Below are 17,783 nucleotides of genomic sequence, written 5' to 3' on the forward strand. Positions count from 1 at the left end.
TGGATCAATGAATGCAGGATACTGTGTGTGTGTGTGTGTGTGTGTGTGTATACAATAGTAGAAGTAGCAGTTCTTGGATGCTTGCTCATGCATTTAAGCTGTTTCAGTAGGCTACATAACCTTGACAATGATTTTGGAAGATAAGTGTGCTTGAGATGATGTGGACCACTTTTTGTGTCCTTACTGTTAATAATCTGTAATGGATGAGTTTTGGTGATAGAACTGCACACAGGCCTATGTTCGTTGTTATTACTGCTACTGATAAGCTTCCGCTTTCCATTATTGTTTATAATAGTTGCAACTTACACTCTTAAATGTGCATTGAAAATTGCCAGCTGATAAAACCCAGATTCGTATAACATCTATGGCTTCATGCAGCTCCTAACTGAAACCCATTATTTTCATATAACATTTTGTCTTCTATTCTCTTTTCATATCCATTCTCAAAATTACTAAATCCACAACTTAACACCTTAGTGGCTAGTGAAAGATCAATAATGAACTGTTACCACTAATTTACTAATAAGGTAAGATGAAGGCAGCAGCAGACAGACTTCATGTTACTAAAAAGGAAAATGAACCACAAATCCCTCATGAGTGTAATGACTTTAATGACTTTTTTTGAACATCATAACCATGATCATAAAGTGCAACACAGAAAAAAAGCTCAAACAGTCTAGCTTTTCTCTTCATCCTTAAATACTTAACTTGTATTCATACCGCAATATGAAAATATTTCACCTGACTGTCCCTCGTGAAACACATACACGTTTAATTGAAGCAAAATGACATACAGTACAGTGTGTGAAACTTTTCCCCTTCTTCAAGTGCACATTTCCAGATTCCAATTCACCACGCAGGAGTTTTGATGAGATGTGCAGCAGGGTTTCATTAATTACCTACGGAGGTCCCAGGATCTTGATGTCTATTAAAGGGACTGTGATGAGATTCAATTGAGTGAATGTGATGCAAAATGTACAAGAAACCCAGGAACACATGACATTAAGCTCAGGTAACCTATGGGAGTTTACCCTAGAACTGTGTGTAGAAGCAGATAATCCTCAAGGAAAAAACTAAACAAACAAAAAAATGGACAAAAACATATTGTATTTCCCATTTCCTGAAAACATTTAAATTTGGGTTAGGTGGTGAAATAGTTTGTACACCATTTATCATAATTTGGCTGGCAATTCACAGTCCCGTAACATCATATTACACTGTAGGTAAGAGTGGCTGTATGTCAACAGTGGTCTCTTTGTTTAATACTGTTCTCTTGTATTGGAGTATGACCCTCAGTCTCACCATTCTGGCTACTTATGGTGAGCTTGTTTTTTTTCTAATGAACATTGCTGAGTGAAAAACATCCCATTAAAATCTTCACTACATATCGTCAGTTTGTCAGAAGTTTAAATATTCGGTTTTTGGCTGAGTTGCAAAGTTAACGTCTGATGCCTAAACCTGAAAGGAATAGCTCAACATGGGAAATGTGCTTATTCCCTCTCTTGCTGAGAGTTAGATGAGAAGATTCATCCCAATCTCATGTGTGTGCAGTAACAAAGCTACAGCCAGCAGCCGGTTAGCTTAGGTTAGCTTAGCACTAAGACTGACAACTGAAACAGCTAGGCTTTCTCTTTCTGAAGGTAACAAGAACCACCTAACAGTAGCCAACCTGGAAGGCTCACTAATGAACACATTATATAGTCTGTTTGACCCTTGTGTAAGTGTGTAAGTGTAAAAATGTCATGCTGTTGATTTACTGAGGTTATGTGCTGAACTATTTCTTGGCTAGGTGCTGTAACTTCTGCTTACTGAGCTTTAGAGCTCCCGGAGCATGCTGGATGTTTCCATTCACATAACGTTACCCTCCGTGGTACCTTCAGATTTAGCATACACACATGAGAGTGGTAGCAATGTTGTCATGTAACTCACAGAAAGAAAGTGAATTTCCCAAAATGTCAAAGTCCCAGTTTGTGCCTTTGGATTAATAAAGACAGTGATTTTTAATTGTGGCTTGGCCAAATGTTTGTTTTTTACCCACTGATTTATGTATCATGTATGCACACAATTAATCATAATCCTACAACAAGTGCTGTTTTATTAAATTATTTCTTCTACTCCAAATCCTTCAATCAATCTGGTAACATTTACAAACAACACTAACACAAGCACGCACGCACGCACGCACGCACACACACACACACACACACACGCACGCACGCACGCACGCACGCACGCACGCACGCACGCACACAGCAGAGCAAACTCAACCACCACACAATAAGCCTAAAAATACAACATCCACAGCTCTAATTTTTTACATTTCCAAGCAGCTTTCAAGCATTCGAAGCACAAACACCTTAAACAATCTATAAAATCAATCTTAAACTTAAACTAATGAAGTCAAATGATAGTCATAGCTTCCATCTAGGAGGTTTTGTATATAATCATACATTTTTTGAAGGGGGACAAAAAACACATTTTCACATAGGTACACATTGGGTTTTTCCAGTTTAAGTTTGGAATGACCTTACTGTTACTGTACATGCTCTGAATGTGCTCTACCAAAGGACCCTCTATGAGTATCAGCCCCCACACCAGACCACTTTGAAGAAGCACAAAACAAGAATTGCAAAATGATATGAACAAGATAAAGACAGTGAACAGAATGTTAGTGAAGTCTTCATTTTCAGTCCACGGTACGCTTCCAACGAAGAAGATCGGATAATCTAAGGGTGCTTTCACACCTGTAGTGTGGTTCATTTGGTCTGGACCAAAAAAACCTTAAACCTTTCACTTTTTATTTCTGGTCCATTTGGTGTTCACACACTGGCTTGTTATAAACGAATCAGAGCTGTAAACATAAATTCATATGGACTGACAGGTAACTCACTCATTGGACAGTTTTGCTGATGCCATCTTGTATTATCAGCACTGGATCCATCTAACCAGATAGAAATAGGATGGAAAAGACTGTTATATTACAGTCGCTATGTCTCACTTACATGGAGTAAGACATGCGTTCAACACAACTCTATTTAACTTCTTTTCATTTTCTGATATATGGCAGAGATTTCCCAAACACACGTGCTTAAGCGCATATGTGTTACAATGGATTTGCGCATAAATATATATGTTGCTTCATGCTGAAATCCCATATCTACTATCATAAAATGCCCTGTGTTTATGGAGTGAAAGCAAACAAAGGGCATTTTATGAAACCACAGCAGAGCTGGTCTGGAACCAGACCGAGGCCCTCCTACTCAGGCAGTCTCCATGCTGTGATTTCGTTGACATCTTTCACACCTGCCTAAACAAACAAAACCAAACAGGCAAGCACACAAGAGTTTGTTTAAAATGAAGCAAACAAAATGAAAGCACCCTAACTGTATCCAACCTCTTTCCAATGGCAGAACCAGAGAAGGACGAGTCTCCAAAGCCAGTTTACCAGGGGAATATTTTTCTGCTTTCAGTAGTTAGCTACTGATCTAAAGCAGGTTATGTGTACAGAACAGTGACAGGTGTGTGGAAACCCTGAATACGTTCCAGTGATATGGACATAAGTTATAAAACAAACAAACAAACAAACTAATGATAATAATACAATGCAACCTTTCTCTAAGACACCTGAACCCAAATGAAACAGATAATCACTTTGTACCCAGCTCTAAGGCTCTAACATGAGAGCGTAGACAAGTGGCTCCAACGTAAGCAGCATTGTCCACATACTTGTCTGCATACTGTACTTTGTGTGATTACAGTTATATGTAATTCTATATCAAAATATCAATTCAACAGCTTCAAGATAATAACCTAATATTTTCTTAATAAATTACATTTGATAACAACCAAACCTTGCTGAGCCCAAAGCTTCACAGCTTCTGTAAATTGGGCCTAGAGTTGTGCTACCAAGTCCCAGGCCATTTGTTACCTGGGCCAGAGTTGCAGAACTCCAGGGAAGATTTGGTCCAAATCATCCTTGGCCAACACTGAAAAATCTTCATTGATAACTTTTTTGCAAAAGGATTTTGTGCAAAGGAACCCTCATGCTCACACAAACAAGTAGTTGAAAGCAAGTATTTCAATTGTCTGAGTTGTTTGGTAAATGGCAAAAGCACACCATTAGGCTACTTAAATGTAGTTTACAACCATGTGAACACATGCTGACTGCTGGTAAGGGCTAGGTACTTAGTGACCAGTGGTGTGGATCTCATAATAGTTTTCAGTGCAGATGTGGATACTGCACGTCATCACTATGCTGGGCAAAAGGGCAAAGCAGGAAGGTACCATGTGTAGTTTTTCAAATCATAACCATGCTTATTTTGATAGGGGTATATTTACCTCTGCTAGCCACTAAGCTGCATCTTACATTAACTGGAAAATCTGTTACATTAGTGCATGAATGTGGAACTGCTTTGTATTTGAAAGTAACACAACTTCACATTAGCATATTGTGTCACATTAAAATCCATATTTGCTGTTACTGCCTCTTTTATATTTGCATGCCATCTTTGCAGGCCGCAGAGGGCTCATGGGATATGTGGTCTTAATTTTAGAAAACGGTAAATGTTAACCGTAGCTCCTTTGAGACTTAAAGAACATGTCTCTTTCTTCAGCTCTCTTACATTCCTATGCACAGCAGCTGCCCTGCCACTATCAAGGCCTAAGCTGAAAGTAATACTACAGACAGTGGGTGTTTGATGGTCTACACAGTATCCCAGAGAGTTTGCTGGAATGTCTCCTTGTATGGTCATAGAGAAGATTTATCTCCATCCAGCTAGTCCAGGATGGACCAATTAGGAGAGAGATAGGCAGAAGGAGGAAGGTAAAAAGGTAGATGAGCAGAAATGAATTTCTCTCTTCCAGCCATTCCTCCTCTTCTTTCTTCATCCATAATTTATTGTTTCAGCTCTTCTTTCTCCTTTTTTCTTCTTCCTACACTTCTTCCTCTCTCTCTCTCTCATCAGTAGCGTGTAGAGTACCAGTCATTGTCGGTCATCTGAACGAGCTCGTTGACCACGTCCAGCAGGTTGTAGTTGTATTTGTTCAGCAGCCGCTGGTTCAGCGGCCTGTCCCCAAAACCCATTTCCACCAGCACGGCCATCATGGTGTCCTGGGTGGATGCATCCACTGGAGGCTGAACAGGAATCAGATCTCATCAGTCCATCAAACCTGCTACTAATTACATGTCTGTGAAGATTTTCGGTCAACCAGGTTGTAGTTATTCAAGGAAGGTTAAATCAAGGGCAAGTGGACTTCTCTCATCTAAGGCTTCACGAGTCACATGAGGCTGCACAACCGTCGGGCCTCACGTGGCTCCAGCGACCACAACACCTTTCGTTACAACAGCCAGGAGCACTAACTAACCAAGCGGTATCCACCACCTTGATAATGACCCCACAGAGGTTTCAATGGCTGGGATTCCCTGCCATTCAATCAGAACTGAAGAAGTCTCTTGGATGAGACGTCTTCAAGTATCTTAACCAAGTCCACTCGCCCTTGATCTTAACCTTCCTAGATACTAATCACATAAAACCAAATGTTCCAGCAACATATAACGGTTAACAATTGGTCATTCACTAAACCCCTCCCCAGAACAGTGAATTTCCAATCATAGCAAACATAACTTGGGGCGGAAAGTCTGCCTTCGGATTTCCATGTGTTGCAGAAGGTTGCATGGGGTTGTAAAAGATAATCTGTGTACATGAGATGTTGGTTTACCAACATGTGACCTCAGTGATGAGGAGTGATGAACCCTTAGGTGCTTTATACAAAGCTTAGAAGGTAGTCTCTTTTTTTAAAAGTCTTGCAAACCAAAATTATAAAAGCATTTATCTGCTCTAATTTAAGCTGCAAATTCTAGCATGTCTGGCTATCTAGCTTACTACATACAGTAGCAGTCTATGCCTGTGCCAACATAAGTTGGGATACAGATTTTTTACAAAAACCTAGCACTTCCCATTTAGTGTTGAATTGAACCGGCTACTGTGTAACGCCGGTCCTGTATGCTATTTTATCAGAGCTATTTAGCTGTGTCCTCTTCTAGTTTATACAGCTGCATCCCCAGCCAAACCTTTTTCGAGATAGAGTTATGTGCACCAAAGATCACATCAACAGACGTTATCCATAATTTACAGCAACAGCAAAATGTTGCATTGGAGAAGTATCAGATCAGCCTTGGTATCGGCAGATATCTAATACTGAAGGACTCGGATTGGGATCAGAGCCAAGAAAACTTGATGGGGACATCCCTATTTCAAGTACTTTAAGAGGACGGTGAACTTCTTAACAACAGAGATGTAAAATGTGAGGTATGAAACAAGACTGTTGGTTCTAAGCTGCTTGCTGACCTGTGTGGGGCCTTGTCCAGTGAACAGAGCTTTGTAGGCAGAAGCAGCTACTGACAGAGCGCCTTTCACCAGGCCGCTGGTGATGCCTGGGTGCCTGAGAAGAGACAATAAAGAGGTTACGTTCAAAATGTGACAGCTGTGTGAAAGCCTTGGCTACATCTCCAACTCAGCATTTCCACAGAAATAATGACGTATGAAGTAAAGCTGAATGACGCCGACAAATCGTTTCAAGCTTTTCACTTGTGGAAGGGAACATGTAGAACACCTGCCCTGTCACAGCTTCCCAGAAATGTTGCACTGGCTGTCCGTCCAATGCCTAAACTCTAGTTGAGGTCATGTGATCATTACAGGAGAATAAAATTTGTTTTATATTTACTTGACATCAAAACAAAACTATCCTTGTAGACACTGGACGTTCTGTTAAGAGATACATATGTTGTGAAAAAAATCGGTCTGCGCAATGAATAAACTTACTGCAGTAAAATAAAGCCAGATTGTATAATGATGCCTCTCCCACATTTCATTTCACTTCATTTTTTTTCTTAACTTTTCCATAAGCACCTTTTAATTTGAACAGATTTAAGCAAAATCAAATCTTACATCGAAGTCAGAACTGTCTCACCATAACATTCCCCAAAAGCAGAGCGCAGAAGAGAAGGCCGGACTGTAACTGATGACATCATCATCTTCTGTTGTAGAAATCCAAGGTTACATCAGAAAACACTAAAGAACTGCAGTACGGAGTCCTCTGGCACTTCAGAGGACAACGCGAATGAAAGGATTAAAGGCTCATGGAGACTACACGACTTTCAGCGTCAGCCGATGGCCGTGCCATTCACACTAAACATCTATAGTGTGAACTAGGCTTAAGGGGGAACGAGTATTCAGGGACTACAAGCATTTCCTGGCCCATGATGATGACTGGCTAATGACCGCCAATTTTGATTCCCTAGAGCAGCGCTCTTTGATCGGTGTGCTGAACTGGTTCCAGCATTAGACGGACCAACCTGACGGAAGCACACCATCCCAGTAGAAGTACAAGTAGGCTAAAACCAGGCTATTGTTTAGGCAGGCTCATTTATATGCATCAACATTCAAGAGGTGCTTTGAATCGACCATTTAAGGAATGTGGGTGTGTAGAGAGAACACTGCCTGCAGGTGTGTAAGTGGAAAGTAAAAAATGGAAATTGATTACAACACAGTTTCATTTACACCCAGTGATTTAGTAAACTAGGGGCCTCGATGCAGCCGGAGTACAATATGTTTCCATTATTCAAACTGTTCACTAGAGCAGCACCACAGTGTTTATTCACATTATTTTTTTAGTACTTCCTCTGTTTTTTGTTTTACATAACACACTAAGGCACACATGCTAGTTTGAGTTTTAGAGTGTGTGTGCGTGTTCTGACTGCATTTGGGGGAACATTTAAGACTAAAGACCAGTGAATTGGGGATGGCTTGTCCAATTGGGGATTTTGGGTCTGAGTATAAGTGTATGTTTGTGAATGAGACCTGGGGTCCTCAGGGTTGTCCTCTGTGTCTTCAGTAGCTTCAGTATCACCTGCCTGAGCTTGTTCAGGACCAGAGGCTGTGGGACAACAAAACATCACATTATCCTTGACTCCATCACACATCTGTCCAGTTTCAAAAATAAACACATCTCTACCTCTCAGCCTCTATAAAACATTTGGCAGTATCAGCATGAATAAGATGATGCTAAAAACTCCAGCTCCATAGTCCAGCCTCACAGCTGCTAACATGCCTGTTATTTAACTGGCAGAATATAGCGGTGTGCTTACCTTCCTCAGTTTGGTACAGTTCAGAGCTCTCTGCTCCTTCGCCAGCAGCAGCAGGTTCAGCATCTGTTTTTCCACTGCTCTCTGGACTGCAGAAGCAAGACATTTGCAAGTGTTAACAACCAATGCAGCTCCAATGGGGCGTTCATTAGCAGAGTGATTAAAACACATATCACATACAATTACTGCATGTAACCCCCCACTACACACCCCAGAATAAAGGCAAAAGGTCCAAAATCCTTAAAAAATAAAGCTGCAATAATCAAAAATTTTGAATTATAACAACCTATAATAACCCACAGACAAATATCAACAACTCTATAGCTCTCCTCATCTCTTTCAGATTGTGGTTTTACTGCCTGCCTGCACTTCACTTCACAAAATAAATAAATAAAGCCCTGCAGTTGAAAGTGTACAGTACATTCATGCTTCTGTGTCTATATCCCACCCTTCATACTGACCTTGGTGTGACGTTGGCTTTAGGTGGTGCCACCACTTCAGGTGTCAGCGGTTCATCGTCCAGCGTCTGAGACGTACAGAGCATGTCGTTGGCGCTGCTGGTGCCCGATACCCCTGTCGCTGGAGCCACTACGGCTTCATCCGCCTCACCCAGCTCTCCCCCCGGGGTGGAACTGCCAGGGTGGTCAAGAGAGGGGGTTTCTAGGTCTGTGGGGGTTTGGGCTGCGATGTCACCAGGTTGGGACAAAGCAGAGCTGCAATGGGACAAGGAATGGGTTGTTTAAGGGAATATGACAACATGCACCCTCCAGTTGCCATATTGGAGGTCCTTACCTAATCGTTTATTGCAAACATAACAATTTCTGCAAACTGAAAGTGCAGGCTGACTCAGGCCCCACCCACACTACTCCGTTTTGGTTTTAAAATGGAGACCTTTTGCTACGTTCGCACCTCCAGTTCAGACTAAAATGGCGATGACGCGGACACTCATGTTTGGCTCTCTGATTGGGTCTCATTAGTCATGTAAAGCAGAAACACAATGCAACTGATTTGTTGTTGTTTGCTGTTTTTGATTTGGTATTTTAATTAAAATATTTTTGTACCGTGCAAATAACACTAAGGCTATAACCTATTTACTTTGTCACGACTCCCAGTCTGTTTTCCACCGCCACAGTCGTTTTTAACTCCCGTGTTACATTCAGTAACAGCCCCAGCTCGTTAATGATCCATGCAAAAACATATCTGGTGCGGTTCTTCGTCGCCATTACTTTATTCTTTTGCCAAATCTTCTGTAACTAGGGAATAGACCATCTGCTTCGTGTTTACATCGGCATGCGCATGCCCAGTGTACGTGAACGGACACTAGATGTGCAGTCGTTTTAATGTAGATGGAGATCAACTCTAAAACGCAGCTAAAAGCTGGTGTGGACGGAGGTTGTATTCGTTTCAAAACTCTGTTTTTAAACAGAAACAGAGTTTTGTGGATGGGCCAGCAAGTCAAGTACCTGTACATGGACTCCCCCAGTGGCCGACTGGTGTCAAAGCAGTCAGGGAGGATGATGATGTAATCTTCTGAGGAGGTGGAGGAGGAGCGGCTCCTCGTCCCTTCTCTGTTGTCTTCCCCCTCTTTCTCCTTCTCCTCCCCTGGCTCATTCTCTCTCTCCATGGGGGACATCTCACCTTCATCTGTGTTGGGATCAGGAAAACTGATAACTTTCACAGATGACACACCGCAAATTACTGCACAAGAAAAAAAAACATAAAAACTTCTCTGAGATTAAAGAGAGATAAATCTCTCAAATTTACAAGAAAGAAACTCAGATTTTCTCTGAGATTAAAAAGTCATACACCTGAGAGAAATAGGCACTAGGCTCAAGCAAACATTCCTTATCCAACTAGTGCATTGCATCTTGTAGTTCATGCTGGTGATTGACTTCATTTGTTGAATCCAGCAGCTCCTTTGTTATTCAATATCTGCAAGCCTCACATAGTCTGTAGGTCTACCAGTAGATGTATGCTTTTTGGTGTCTAAATATTTTGGCATATGATTACTGTAACAGCAAGTTTTTGCTGTGAAATGGTGAAATGAGTCTGTAGTTTTTTTAAATGAAATCACTTATCAATTAGTCACTTTTTTGCCTATTTATGAACAGGTTGGAACCTCATATACAAATGAACCACACAGCTGCTTTCTCTGTGACTTGGAACAGCCACTGTTCTGCATCCTATAAAAGGCATTTGAGTCATGGAGAGACCTCCGCTTTGTTTGGAAACCGACAAAACTGACACAGAGATGGCTTTCATCCTATTGGACAGGTAAACTTATATTACTGCAAACCATGTGAAATATATTACTAAATATATATATATACTAACACTGACCAGTTGCTAACTTTATCCGGTGAAAAAATACTATAGTTGTATGGCTTTCCACATTACTATCACGTTACTATCCTGTGTACCACCAGTATTATGTCAAAGTGTAAAAAATTTTTTTTAAAGACCAACAGGGCTGATTAGCTTAAAAACGAGTTGGCCAACTGCAAGTCAAAGTTCTTTTCCATGGATTTAGTAAATACCTGTTTCCCCTTTTTACCGATTCTGTTGTCATTACTGCAAATGAAGTAAAGGCACATACTATCAATACAACAACCGTGATGGAAAACCATCCCATCTAGTCTCACAGTGAACTGTTTATAAAAAGTTTTAGCAATCAGATATATAAAATTTAAGTGTCTTTGTGTCTGAAAGATCCATTTAATCACTGCCTATGTGTAAGCCACAAACCAGTCTTAGCTATGAAGTACCAACAACAAGCCCATTCCAAAGATTTGTGTTTCATGTCCTTCACGAGTCATCATGTGCCCTTCACCTCACCCTTTCCATGCACTAGCATTAGCATTAGCTATAGCTGATATAATCTGCTGCTGGAGAAAATGATCATTTTAACCCACTAATACTAGAAATTGAAAATCATTTACTGTCCTAATGTGAATATTTACTGATGTACTCTGCACAAAGGCAGAGGATTTTAACTTATTCTGACTAGATCAAAAGGCTAAACTCTAAGTGAGTTATTGGTATGTGAATGTATTTGTCACTGAGGTTAGTGCTGACCATAGTTGCTCATCACAATGCATCTAGAAACGGCCATTTGTGTCATTTCTGCTTAGTGGATCTGTTTGAAATCTGTCAGGGAGTAATGAGAGAGCCAGAAGCAGCCACACCTCCCACTCCTCAGCAGCAGAACTAACTCCTTTTACTGTGAGGACAATTACACTGTGTGCAAGCTCAAATCAGGTGGTGGCTGTTATTAGCGACTCTTTAAGCATTGTGACTTTGTTTGGCTGCACTGTAAACAGACTGTTTGCTCCTCGGTTGTATTTCATATATACATATATAGACATAAGGAACTATTCAAGGAGTGTTTGCTGTCTGTCAGCCAAATCAGCCAGGATCAAAATCTGTAGGATTATAACTTTAAGTCAATGTTGCGTTGCGAGTCTTTTTGGATTTTGCCAAGTCAAGTCTAGCCATGTCATCAGTTTCATGACTCAAGTCTGACTCGAGTCCACAACTCTACAATAAACATGTTAAATCAGAAGAATTTGTTTGCGAATGTTTAGCCAAATGCTGCCATAAAAATGGTCCAATCAAGAATTGTTGTTGTGAGATCAAATGGGACCTCAGCTCAACCAGTTTTCTGCTGTTACCTGTGATTGTTTGCTCCTGCAGGGTGGAGGCCCTGGGCGGAGCACGGAGCGGGGTCGGTGCTGAGCTGGGGCCGGTTCCCGGGGTCGGAGCCACAGACAGGGGAGCAGGGAGGGAGGCTTTCAGCGGGGGAGGGAGGGAAGCTTTCAGCGGGGGAGGGAGGGAAGCTTTCAGCGTAGCCGGTGGTTTCAGGGGGTTTTTAGAGCTGCTTGGGCTGCTGTCTGGGCTCTCCTCCATTTTTACAGTTTTACTCTTGACACAGGAGGAGGAGGAGGAGGAGGAGGAGGAGGAGCTGCACGGAGCAGCTGGACGCACCACTGAGAGCAAACAGGAAGTCCACTGTTAGTGACTGTACTTAATACTTTTCTCTTTCAATTACAGATGCAGGCAGAGAAAAAAACTCCAATCCAATAAAATACTGCTGGAGCTGAACATGATGCCACAGAAGGTCCCGTCAGCCTCGTTACGTTTCTCTGGAGCTTCCTCACTGGTGAAGCATATTTGCCCAGCATGCTATATGTTGCACAGTAACGCAGGATAGTGTTATATAGTTGCATAGTAAAATAATTGCACATGATGAGACAAGCAATTGTTACGTTAAAACCTTTATTGGGAGGATTTTACGATTGTGTGCACTTCCTGTATGTGATCTAATGTTATTTATTCCAGATGCCGGGTGGTTGGATTGGCGGCACCACCTGTGGGAAAATAATTACATGAGCTGATTAGCAGAGCTCAGTTAATTAAGAGACAAAAAAACGATATGGATGAACTGCATGCAGTTATCTTTAGGGTTAATGTTGAGATACATGTTTGTAGTGAATGTCATGTCATTTGCTAAACACTTACCCACGTTCTCCTGTGTCTAACTCCCAGGGTGTGCGATCAAAAGAGTCCCCAGGGAAACAAACACCTCTTTGTCTTCATCAGCAGCCATACCAACATGTACTCTGCTTCTGCTGAAGGATTGAAGCTGAGCAGGTTTGGGCTTGGCTAGTACCTGGATGGGAGACCTCCTTGGGAAACTAAGCTACTGGAAGAGGTGTTGGCGGGCCAGTAGGGGGCAGTCTCTTCTGTGGTCCTAATATTAACGTCCCAGTGCAGTGACGCTGTGCGGTAAGGAGATGCCGTCCTTCAGATGCGACGTTAAACAGAGGACCTTATCACATCCCATGGCACTTAATGCAAAGAGTAGGGGCTTCTCTGGTGTTCTGGCAAAATTCTCCATCTGGCCATCTAATGCTCCCCCAGTGTAATTGGCTCTATGTTTCCTTCCCTCTCAAGCTGGCGTGCTACACATTGTTGGTGGTTGAGATGAGTCCCCATTCCCCGAAGCGCTTTGAGTATCTAAGATAAAGCACTATATAAATGTAATGCATTATCTATGGTTCCAGGAGGGCTAAACCACGTAAGATTGTGTAGGGATGTGGAATATATGTCAGGGTTATGTTTGCTAGCTTTGTTGTTGTGTTTTGGATGTATTAACTGTCAATGGGTTGACTGATGTAATGTGAGTATTTTTCTGTTATGTTTTTAATTTGTAGATATTGCATGTAAAATAGGTACCCCTGTTTTTGGTAGCACCCAAGGGTGGGTACAATAAAAGGCTGCCCTTTGGTCTCCCACAAGTGGTAGGACTGGTCGTGGTAGGCACTTATTCAACTCATTATGGGGAGAATGCTGAACATACAAGATAGACGGCGATGTTTTCAGAGAATTGTAGGGTGAAAAGAAACAGATGAGGCATGTCTCTTACATTAAAGTGTAGCAGGATCCTTTCTCACTCAAAGACTTAGGTGCTGCTGGGCAGCAGTGTGCTCAGTGCCTCTACTGTTGGCCAGAAAATATAGTCTTCAGGTATCAGTGAAACACTATTGGGGAAGTCTAGTTCCAATAACAGATCTCAGATTTTGAAGATTTATAAGATGCAAAAACAGTGCACAGAGGTTGATTATACGCTGGAAAGTTATCACAGCGACAACTGTCACCACGCTCAGAAGGTAGAGCCTCTTGGTTGGTGCCCTGGTCTGAACACCTCTGTCTTGTAGTTACTTTACAGCTGCTGCCAGTTTTTTTAACCACCTTAAAAGGTGCCCTCTGGAATTATTTTCTTGTAAACACAGGTTCTGTTTACATTCAGTGTTACTCATCAAAACTTGCTGAGTGCATTTGCAAAGCCAGTTTCTCTTAAGAGTTTAAACATGCATCATTTATATTTCCTTTACTGGCAGCAAAACACACAACAGATATAGGCCGTCAACCTTTTTTATTCACATTTTGAAGTATCGTATCAGCAAAAGGTTGATGGAAACGGCAAAATTAGAAAAATAAATAAAGTTTGTATGCTCGCTTGAGGTGGTTTTTGCCTTTGACGTGCCTTGTAACTTGTAACTCACGTCTGATCAGCTGTTTCCGCTGTCGCCATCTTGCCGGATATTCACTTAACATGCGGAGACATGGCTGCTAGCAACTTGCCTGCTTGAAACACATTTCTGAGGACCTCTCTCCATTTTTCTAAGCTCAATGGCCATCAGGTCCATGCGGCCGGTTTCGTTTCTGGTTTGGAACCCAGACGTCTTGTTTACTACAGCCATGTGTAACGTCAACTACTGACGTAATGTAAAATAGCACTGTAGCAGCAGGACAGAGGGTCAGTGACCTTCTACGGGGAGAGCAGTGATTGGTGGTTATGTAGGGACTGAACCCTTCTATAGAATTTGACTTCTAACCCCTTGTTTTGTTACTTCAGAATAGTACTGTACCCTTCTATGGGTTTGACCTTTTATTTTGCAGACTCAAACCCTGCTCTGGTACCTAACAGATACCTAAACATGCCCTATATAAGCTATGTTTGATGTACAGAGAGACAGAGTGGCCATCGGGCTGGGTCACTCTCCAAGCTGCTGCAGAGCTTGTAATTGATGCTGAACTCCTTGATTTAATAAACTTTTATGATCAAGAACAGTGTCAAGCGGGTTTCCTCTCAACACATCATCGCAGCATTATTGTTCGGACACCACAGTAACTACGCTTGCCGCAGCCTGGTTTATTCGCTCCAAACCAGCTGGTGGAAAACGCACATATCACTTTTTTGCGACATTTCAAAAATCCGCTTAAAACTCGCATGACAGTTAGATGGCAACATGGCTACTGTGAATCAGAATGCACATGATAATTAAAGCTGACAGCTGGTGAGTATATGGTTTTACAAAATACATTTGTTCCACCTTCCATAATGATCAATATTTGGAGAAATTATTATTTCACATGCTCACAATGCTTAATGAATTAATTCATTTACATTTTGTCGGTGCTTTCTTTCATCCATCAAACATCCAATGTTCAATCAATGACTGGAAACAAATTAGAGGACAATATTTAAAAAAAGAACAGTTTAATGAATTTAAAAAGGACAGCTTCAGCCTGTAACCCTTGCTGAATGACCTTTACCTGTCTCTGGGCGGGAGCCTCTCAGAGGGGCGTGGTCAGGGGCCTCCTCCAGGGTCATTGAGCGGATCACAGTCTCACAAACAAACTGAGTCCCACTGATGTCATCCTCCCCTTCCTCCTGAGCTGGGACTCCACCCCCTTCTGCTCCAGATCCCGGGCCATGAGGAACATCTGAGGATCAGTAACAGGTAGACAAATGAAATGGAGGTACTTGTGAGGTGGAAGGTTAGAAAACACACATTGTTTGATGTAGCGAGTTAAACAGAATCAAATTATTCCCAAAAGGGGCTTTAGGGCAGAAAAGTAAAAATGATATATTGTTGATCATATGAAACACACACCTGTCAGCTCATTCCCACTGGTAACAGCCAGTTGATCGCTGTTAGCGGGATATGGATTTACTAGTACTTTCTAGTAGCTTATGTCTTATTTCACCATTGTAATTCTACTTCATTCTTCACCTTATTTTAGGGTTTACTTACTAATTGAGTTTGCATCCTTTCCCTTCAGTTCTCTTTTGTACACCTCTGCTGCAAACACGTCAGCGTGCCCTGCTTCTTTCTGTCTCTCTTTCCCTGTATATATCTGATCCCTTGACTTTCTCCACCAGTAGTAGGATATGTTATATAAAGTCGCCAAGAAGACACAGAACTCATCTTCTGGATTTTCCTCAACGAGATTCCGTTAACAGCAGCAGCTGTGCATCATGTGGTAGGCGTGTTGACGACGTAGCCTATCAGAACAAAACCAACGTGGTAGCTCCTAGTGTTGTAGTCAAGACCGTAGTTAGGGGGCTGAGACCAAGTCGAGACCAAGACCAAGGGAGGGGGCCAGACGAGTCAAGCACAAAACCAGTTCCCCACATTACATGACACACTAAAATGTGGAACGAGATCATAGGTGCTTCTCAAATTGATCCGAAAGATCCACATTCCCATTAAAGCACCCACATACAAACACTAAGCTGAAATCAACATGAGCATCACCATCTTGGGGAGGGGTGACAGTTTATTTAGCGTTATTGGTTGCATTTGAAGCAGTTTGTTTTACATCCAATCAAAGTTTGGATGTTAACAAATAAATCAGACCATGCGAAAACAATTTACTGATATTCCCAAAGTTATGGTCTTGAAATAAAATCCCGAGTCCTCAATATCCGAGACAAGACCGAGTACAAATGAGGTTGAGTCCGAGACGAGACCAAGACCATCAAAAAGTGGTCCATTTGCCTCGGAAGTCGGAGGTCAGAGCTGGGAATGACGTCAAACCGAGTGGATGCCGTTCCAGTTAACAAGTCGGAAAACCTCGCTCAGCCAGCCGTTGTTTACAACTAAAGTTAGCCAGGTTAGCTATTGAACTCGGAAATTCTGACTTCCCACGCCAAATGGAACGCACCATTAAGACCTGTCTCGAGTACTACAACACTAGTAGCTACTGAATGTTCACTGTCGCTTTACCTGCGCTTGTAACGTAATTGACAACAACCCTGTATTTCTCTGCAAAATGCTAAAATGGGTTGCCAAATATACCTGGGCGATCCGCCCAAGTAAAACATATGTGTGGGAAACACTGACTGAACCGGTTGTTTTTCTTTTTACAAACCAGGTCTTGAGCAGTGTCGTCCAGCACTGAGTCTCCCTCCATGTTGCTAGAGAATTTGTGCGCTAAAGGGACTGCGCACAGACACAGAGGGTGGGTGGTGGCGACAGGAGCAAACGCTGGCAGCACTTTATGGAAAAATGTATTAATTAACTCAACATCAAACTATATCGGTGTAAACAGTATTGTCTAATTTTATATCTCTTTTGAAAATACACTGCTCAAACAAATAAAGGGAACACTTAAACAACACAATGTAACACCAAGTCAATCACACTCCTGTGAAATCAAACTGTCCACTTAGGAAGCAACACTGATTACAATCAATTTCACATGCTGTTGTGCAAATGGAATAGACAACAGGTGGAAATTATAGGCATTTAGCAAGACACCCCCAATAAAGGAGTGGTTCTGCAGGTGGTGACCACAGACCACTTCTCAGTTCCTATGCTTCCTGGCTGATGTTTTGGTCACTTTTTGGCATGAGATGGAGTCTGCAACCCACACAAGTGGCTCAGGTAGTGCAGCTCATCCAGGATGGCACATCAATGCGAGCTGTGGCAAGAAGGTTTGCTGTGTCTGTCAGCGTAGTGTCCAGAGCACGGAGGCGCTACCAGGAGACAGGCCAGTACATCAGGAGACGTGGAGGAGGCCGTAGGAGGGCAACAACCCAGCAGCAGGACCGCTACCTCCGCCTTTAGGTGATAAATTTGATTTCCATTGATAATTTTTGAGTGATTTTGTTGTCAGCACATTCAACTATGTAAAGAAAAGAGTATTTAATGAGATTATTTCATTCATTCAGATCAAGGATGTGTTATTTTAGTGTTCCCTTTATTTTTTTGAGCAGTCGGTATATCTTATAATTTTTATACACCGACAAGCCCTACTACTTAGGGCATTTTTGTACCTGGTTGGCATG

At 42.0% G+C, this 17,783-nt stretch overlaps 1 protein-coding gene across 1 annotated transcript in view; it reads right to left on the minus strand.

The window, feature by feature from the left end:
- Positions 1-591: 591 nt before the first annotated feature.
- Positions 592-17,783, minus strand: part of LOC119918801 (next to BRCA1 gene 1 protein-like) — a 41,635-nt gene continuing 24,443 nt past the window's right edge. The window contains 8 exon segments of the mRNA XM_038739490.1: positions 592-5,134; positions 6,348-6,441; positions 7,860-7,935; positions 8,147-8,232; positions 8,605-8,856; positions 9,607-9,787; positions 11,815-12,129; positions 15,263-15,433. Coding sequence (XP_038595418.1) covers positions 4,961-5,134; positions 6,348-6,441; positions 7,860-7,935; positions 8,147-8,232; positions 8,605-8,856; positions 9,607-9,787; positions 11,815-12,129; positions 15,263-15,433 — 1,349 coding nt within the window. The 3' untranslated portion in view covers positions 592-4,960.

Source organism: Micropterus salmoides, unplaced genomic scaffold (genome assembly GCF_014851395.1).
Source record: "Micropterus salmoides isolate LMB-PRFRI ecotype aquatic unplaced genomic scaffold, ASM1485139v1 Ms_hic_scaffold_10, whole genome shotgun sequence".
Classification (NCBI taxonomy): domain Eukaryota; kingdom Metazoa; phylum Chordata; class Actinopteri; order Centrarchiformes; family Centrarchidae; genus Micropterus; species Micropterus salmoides.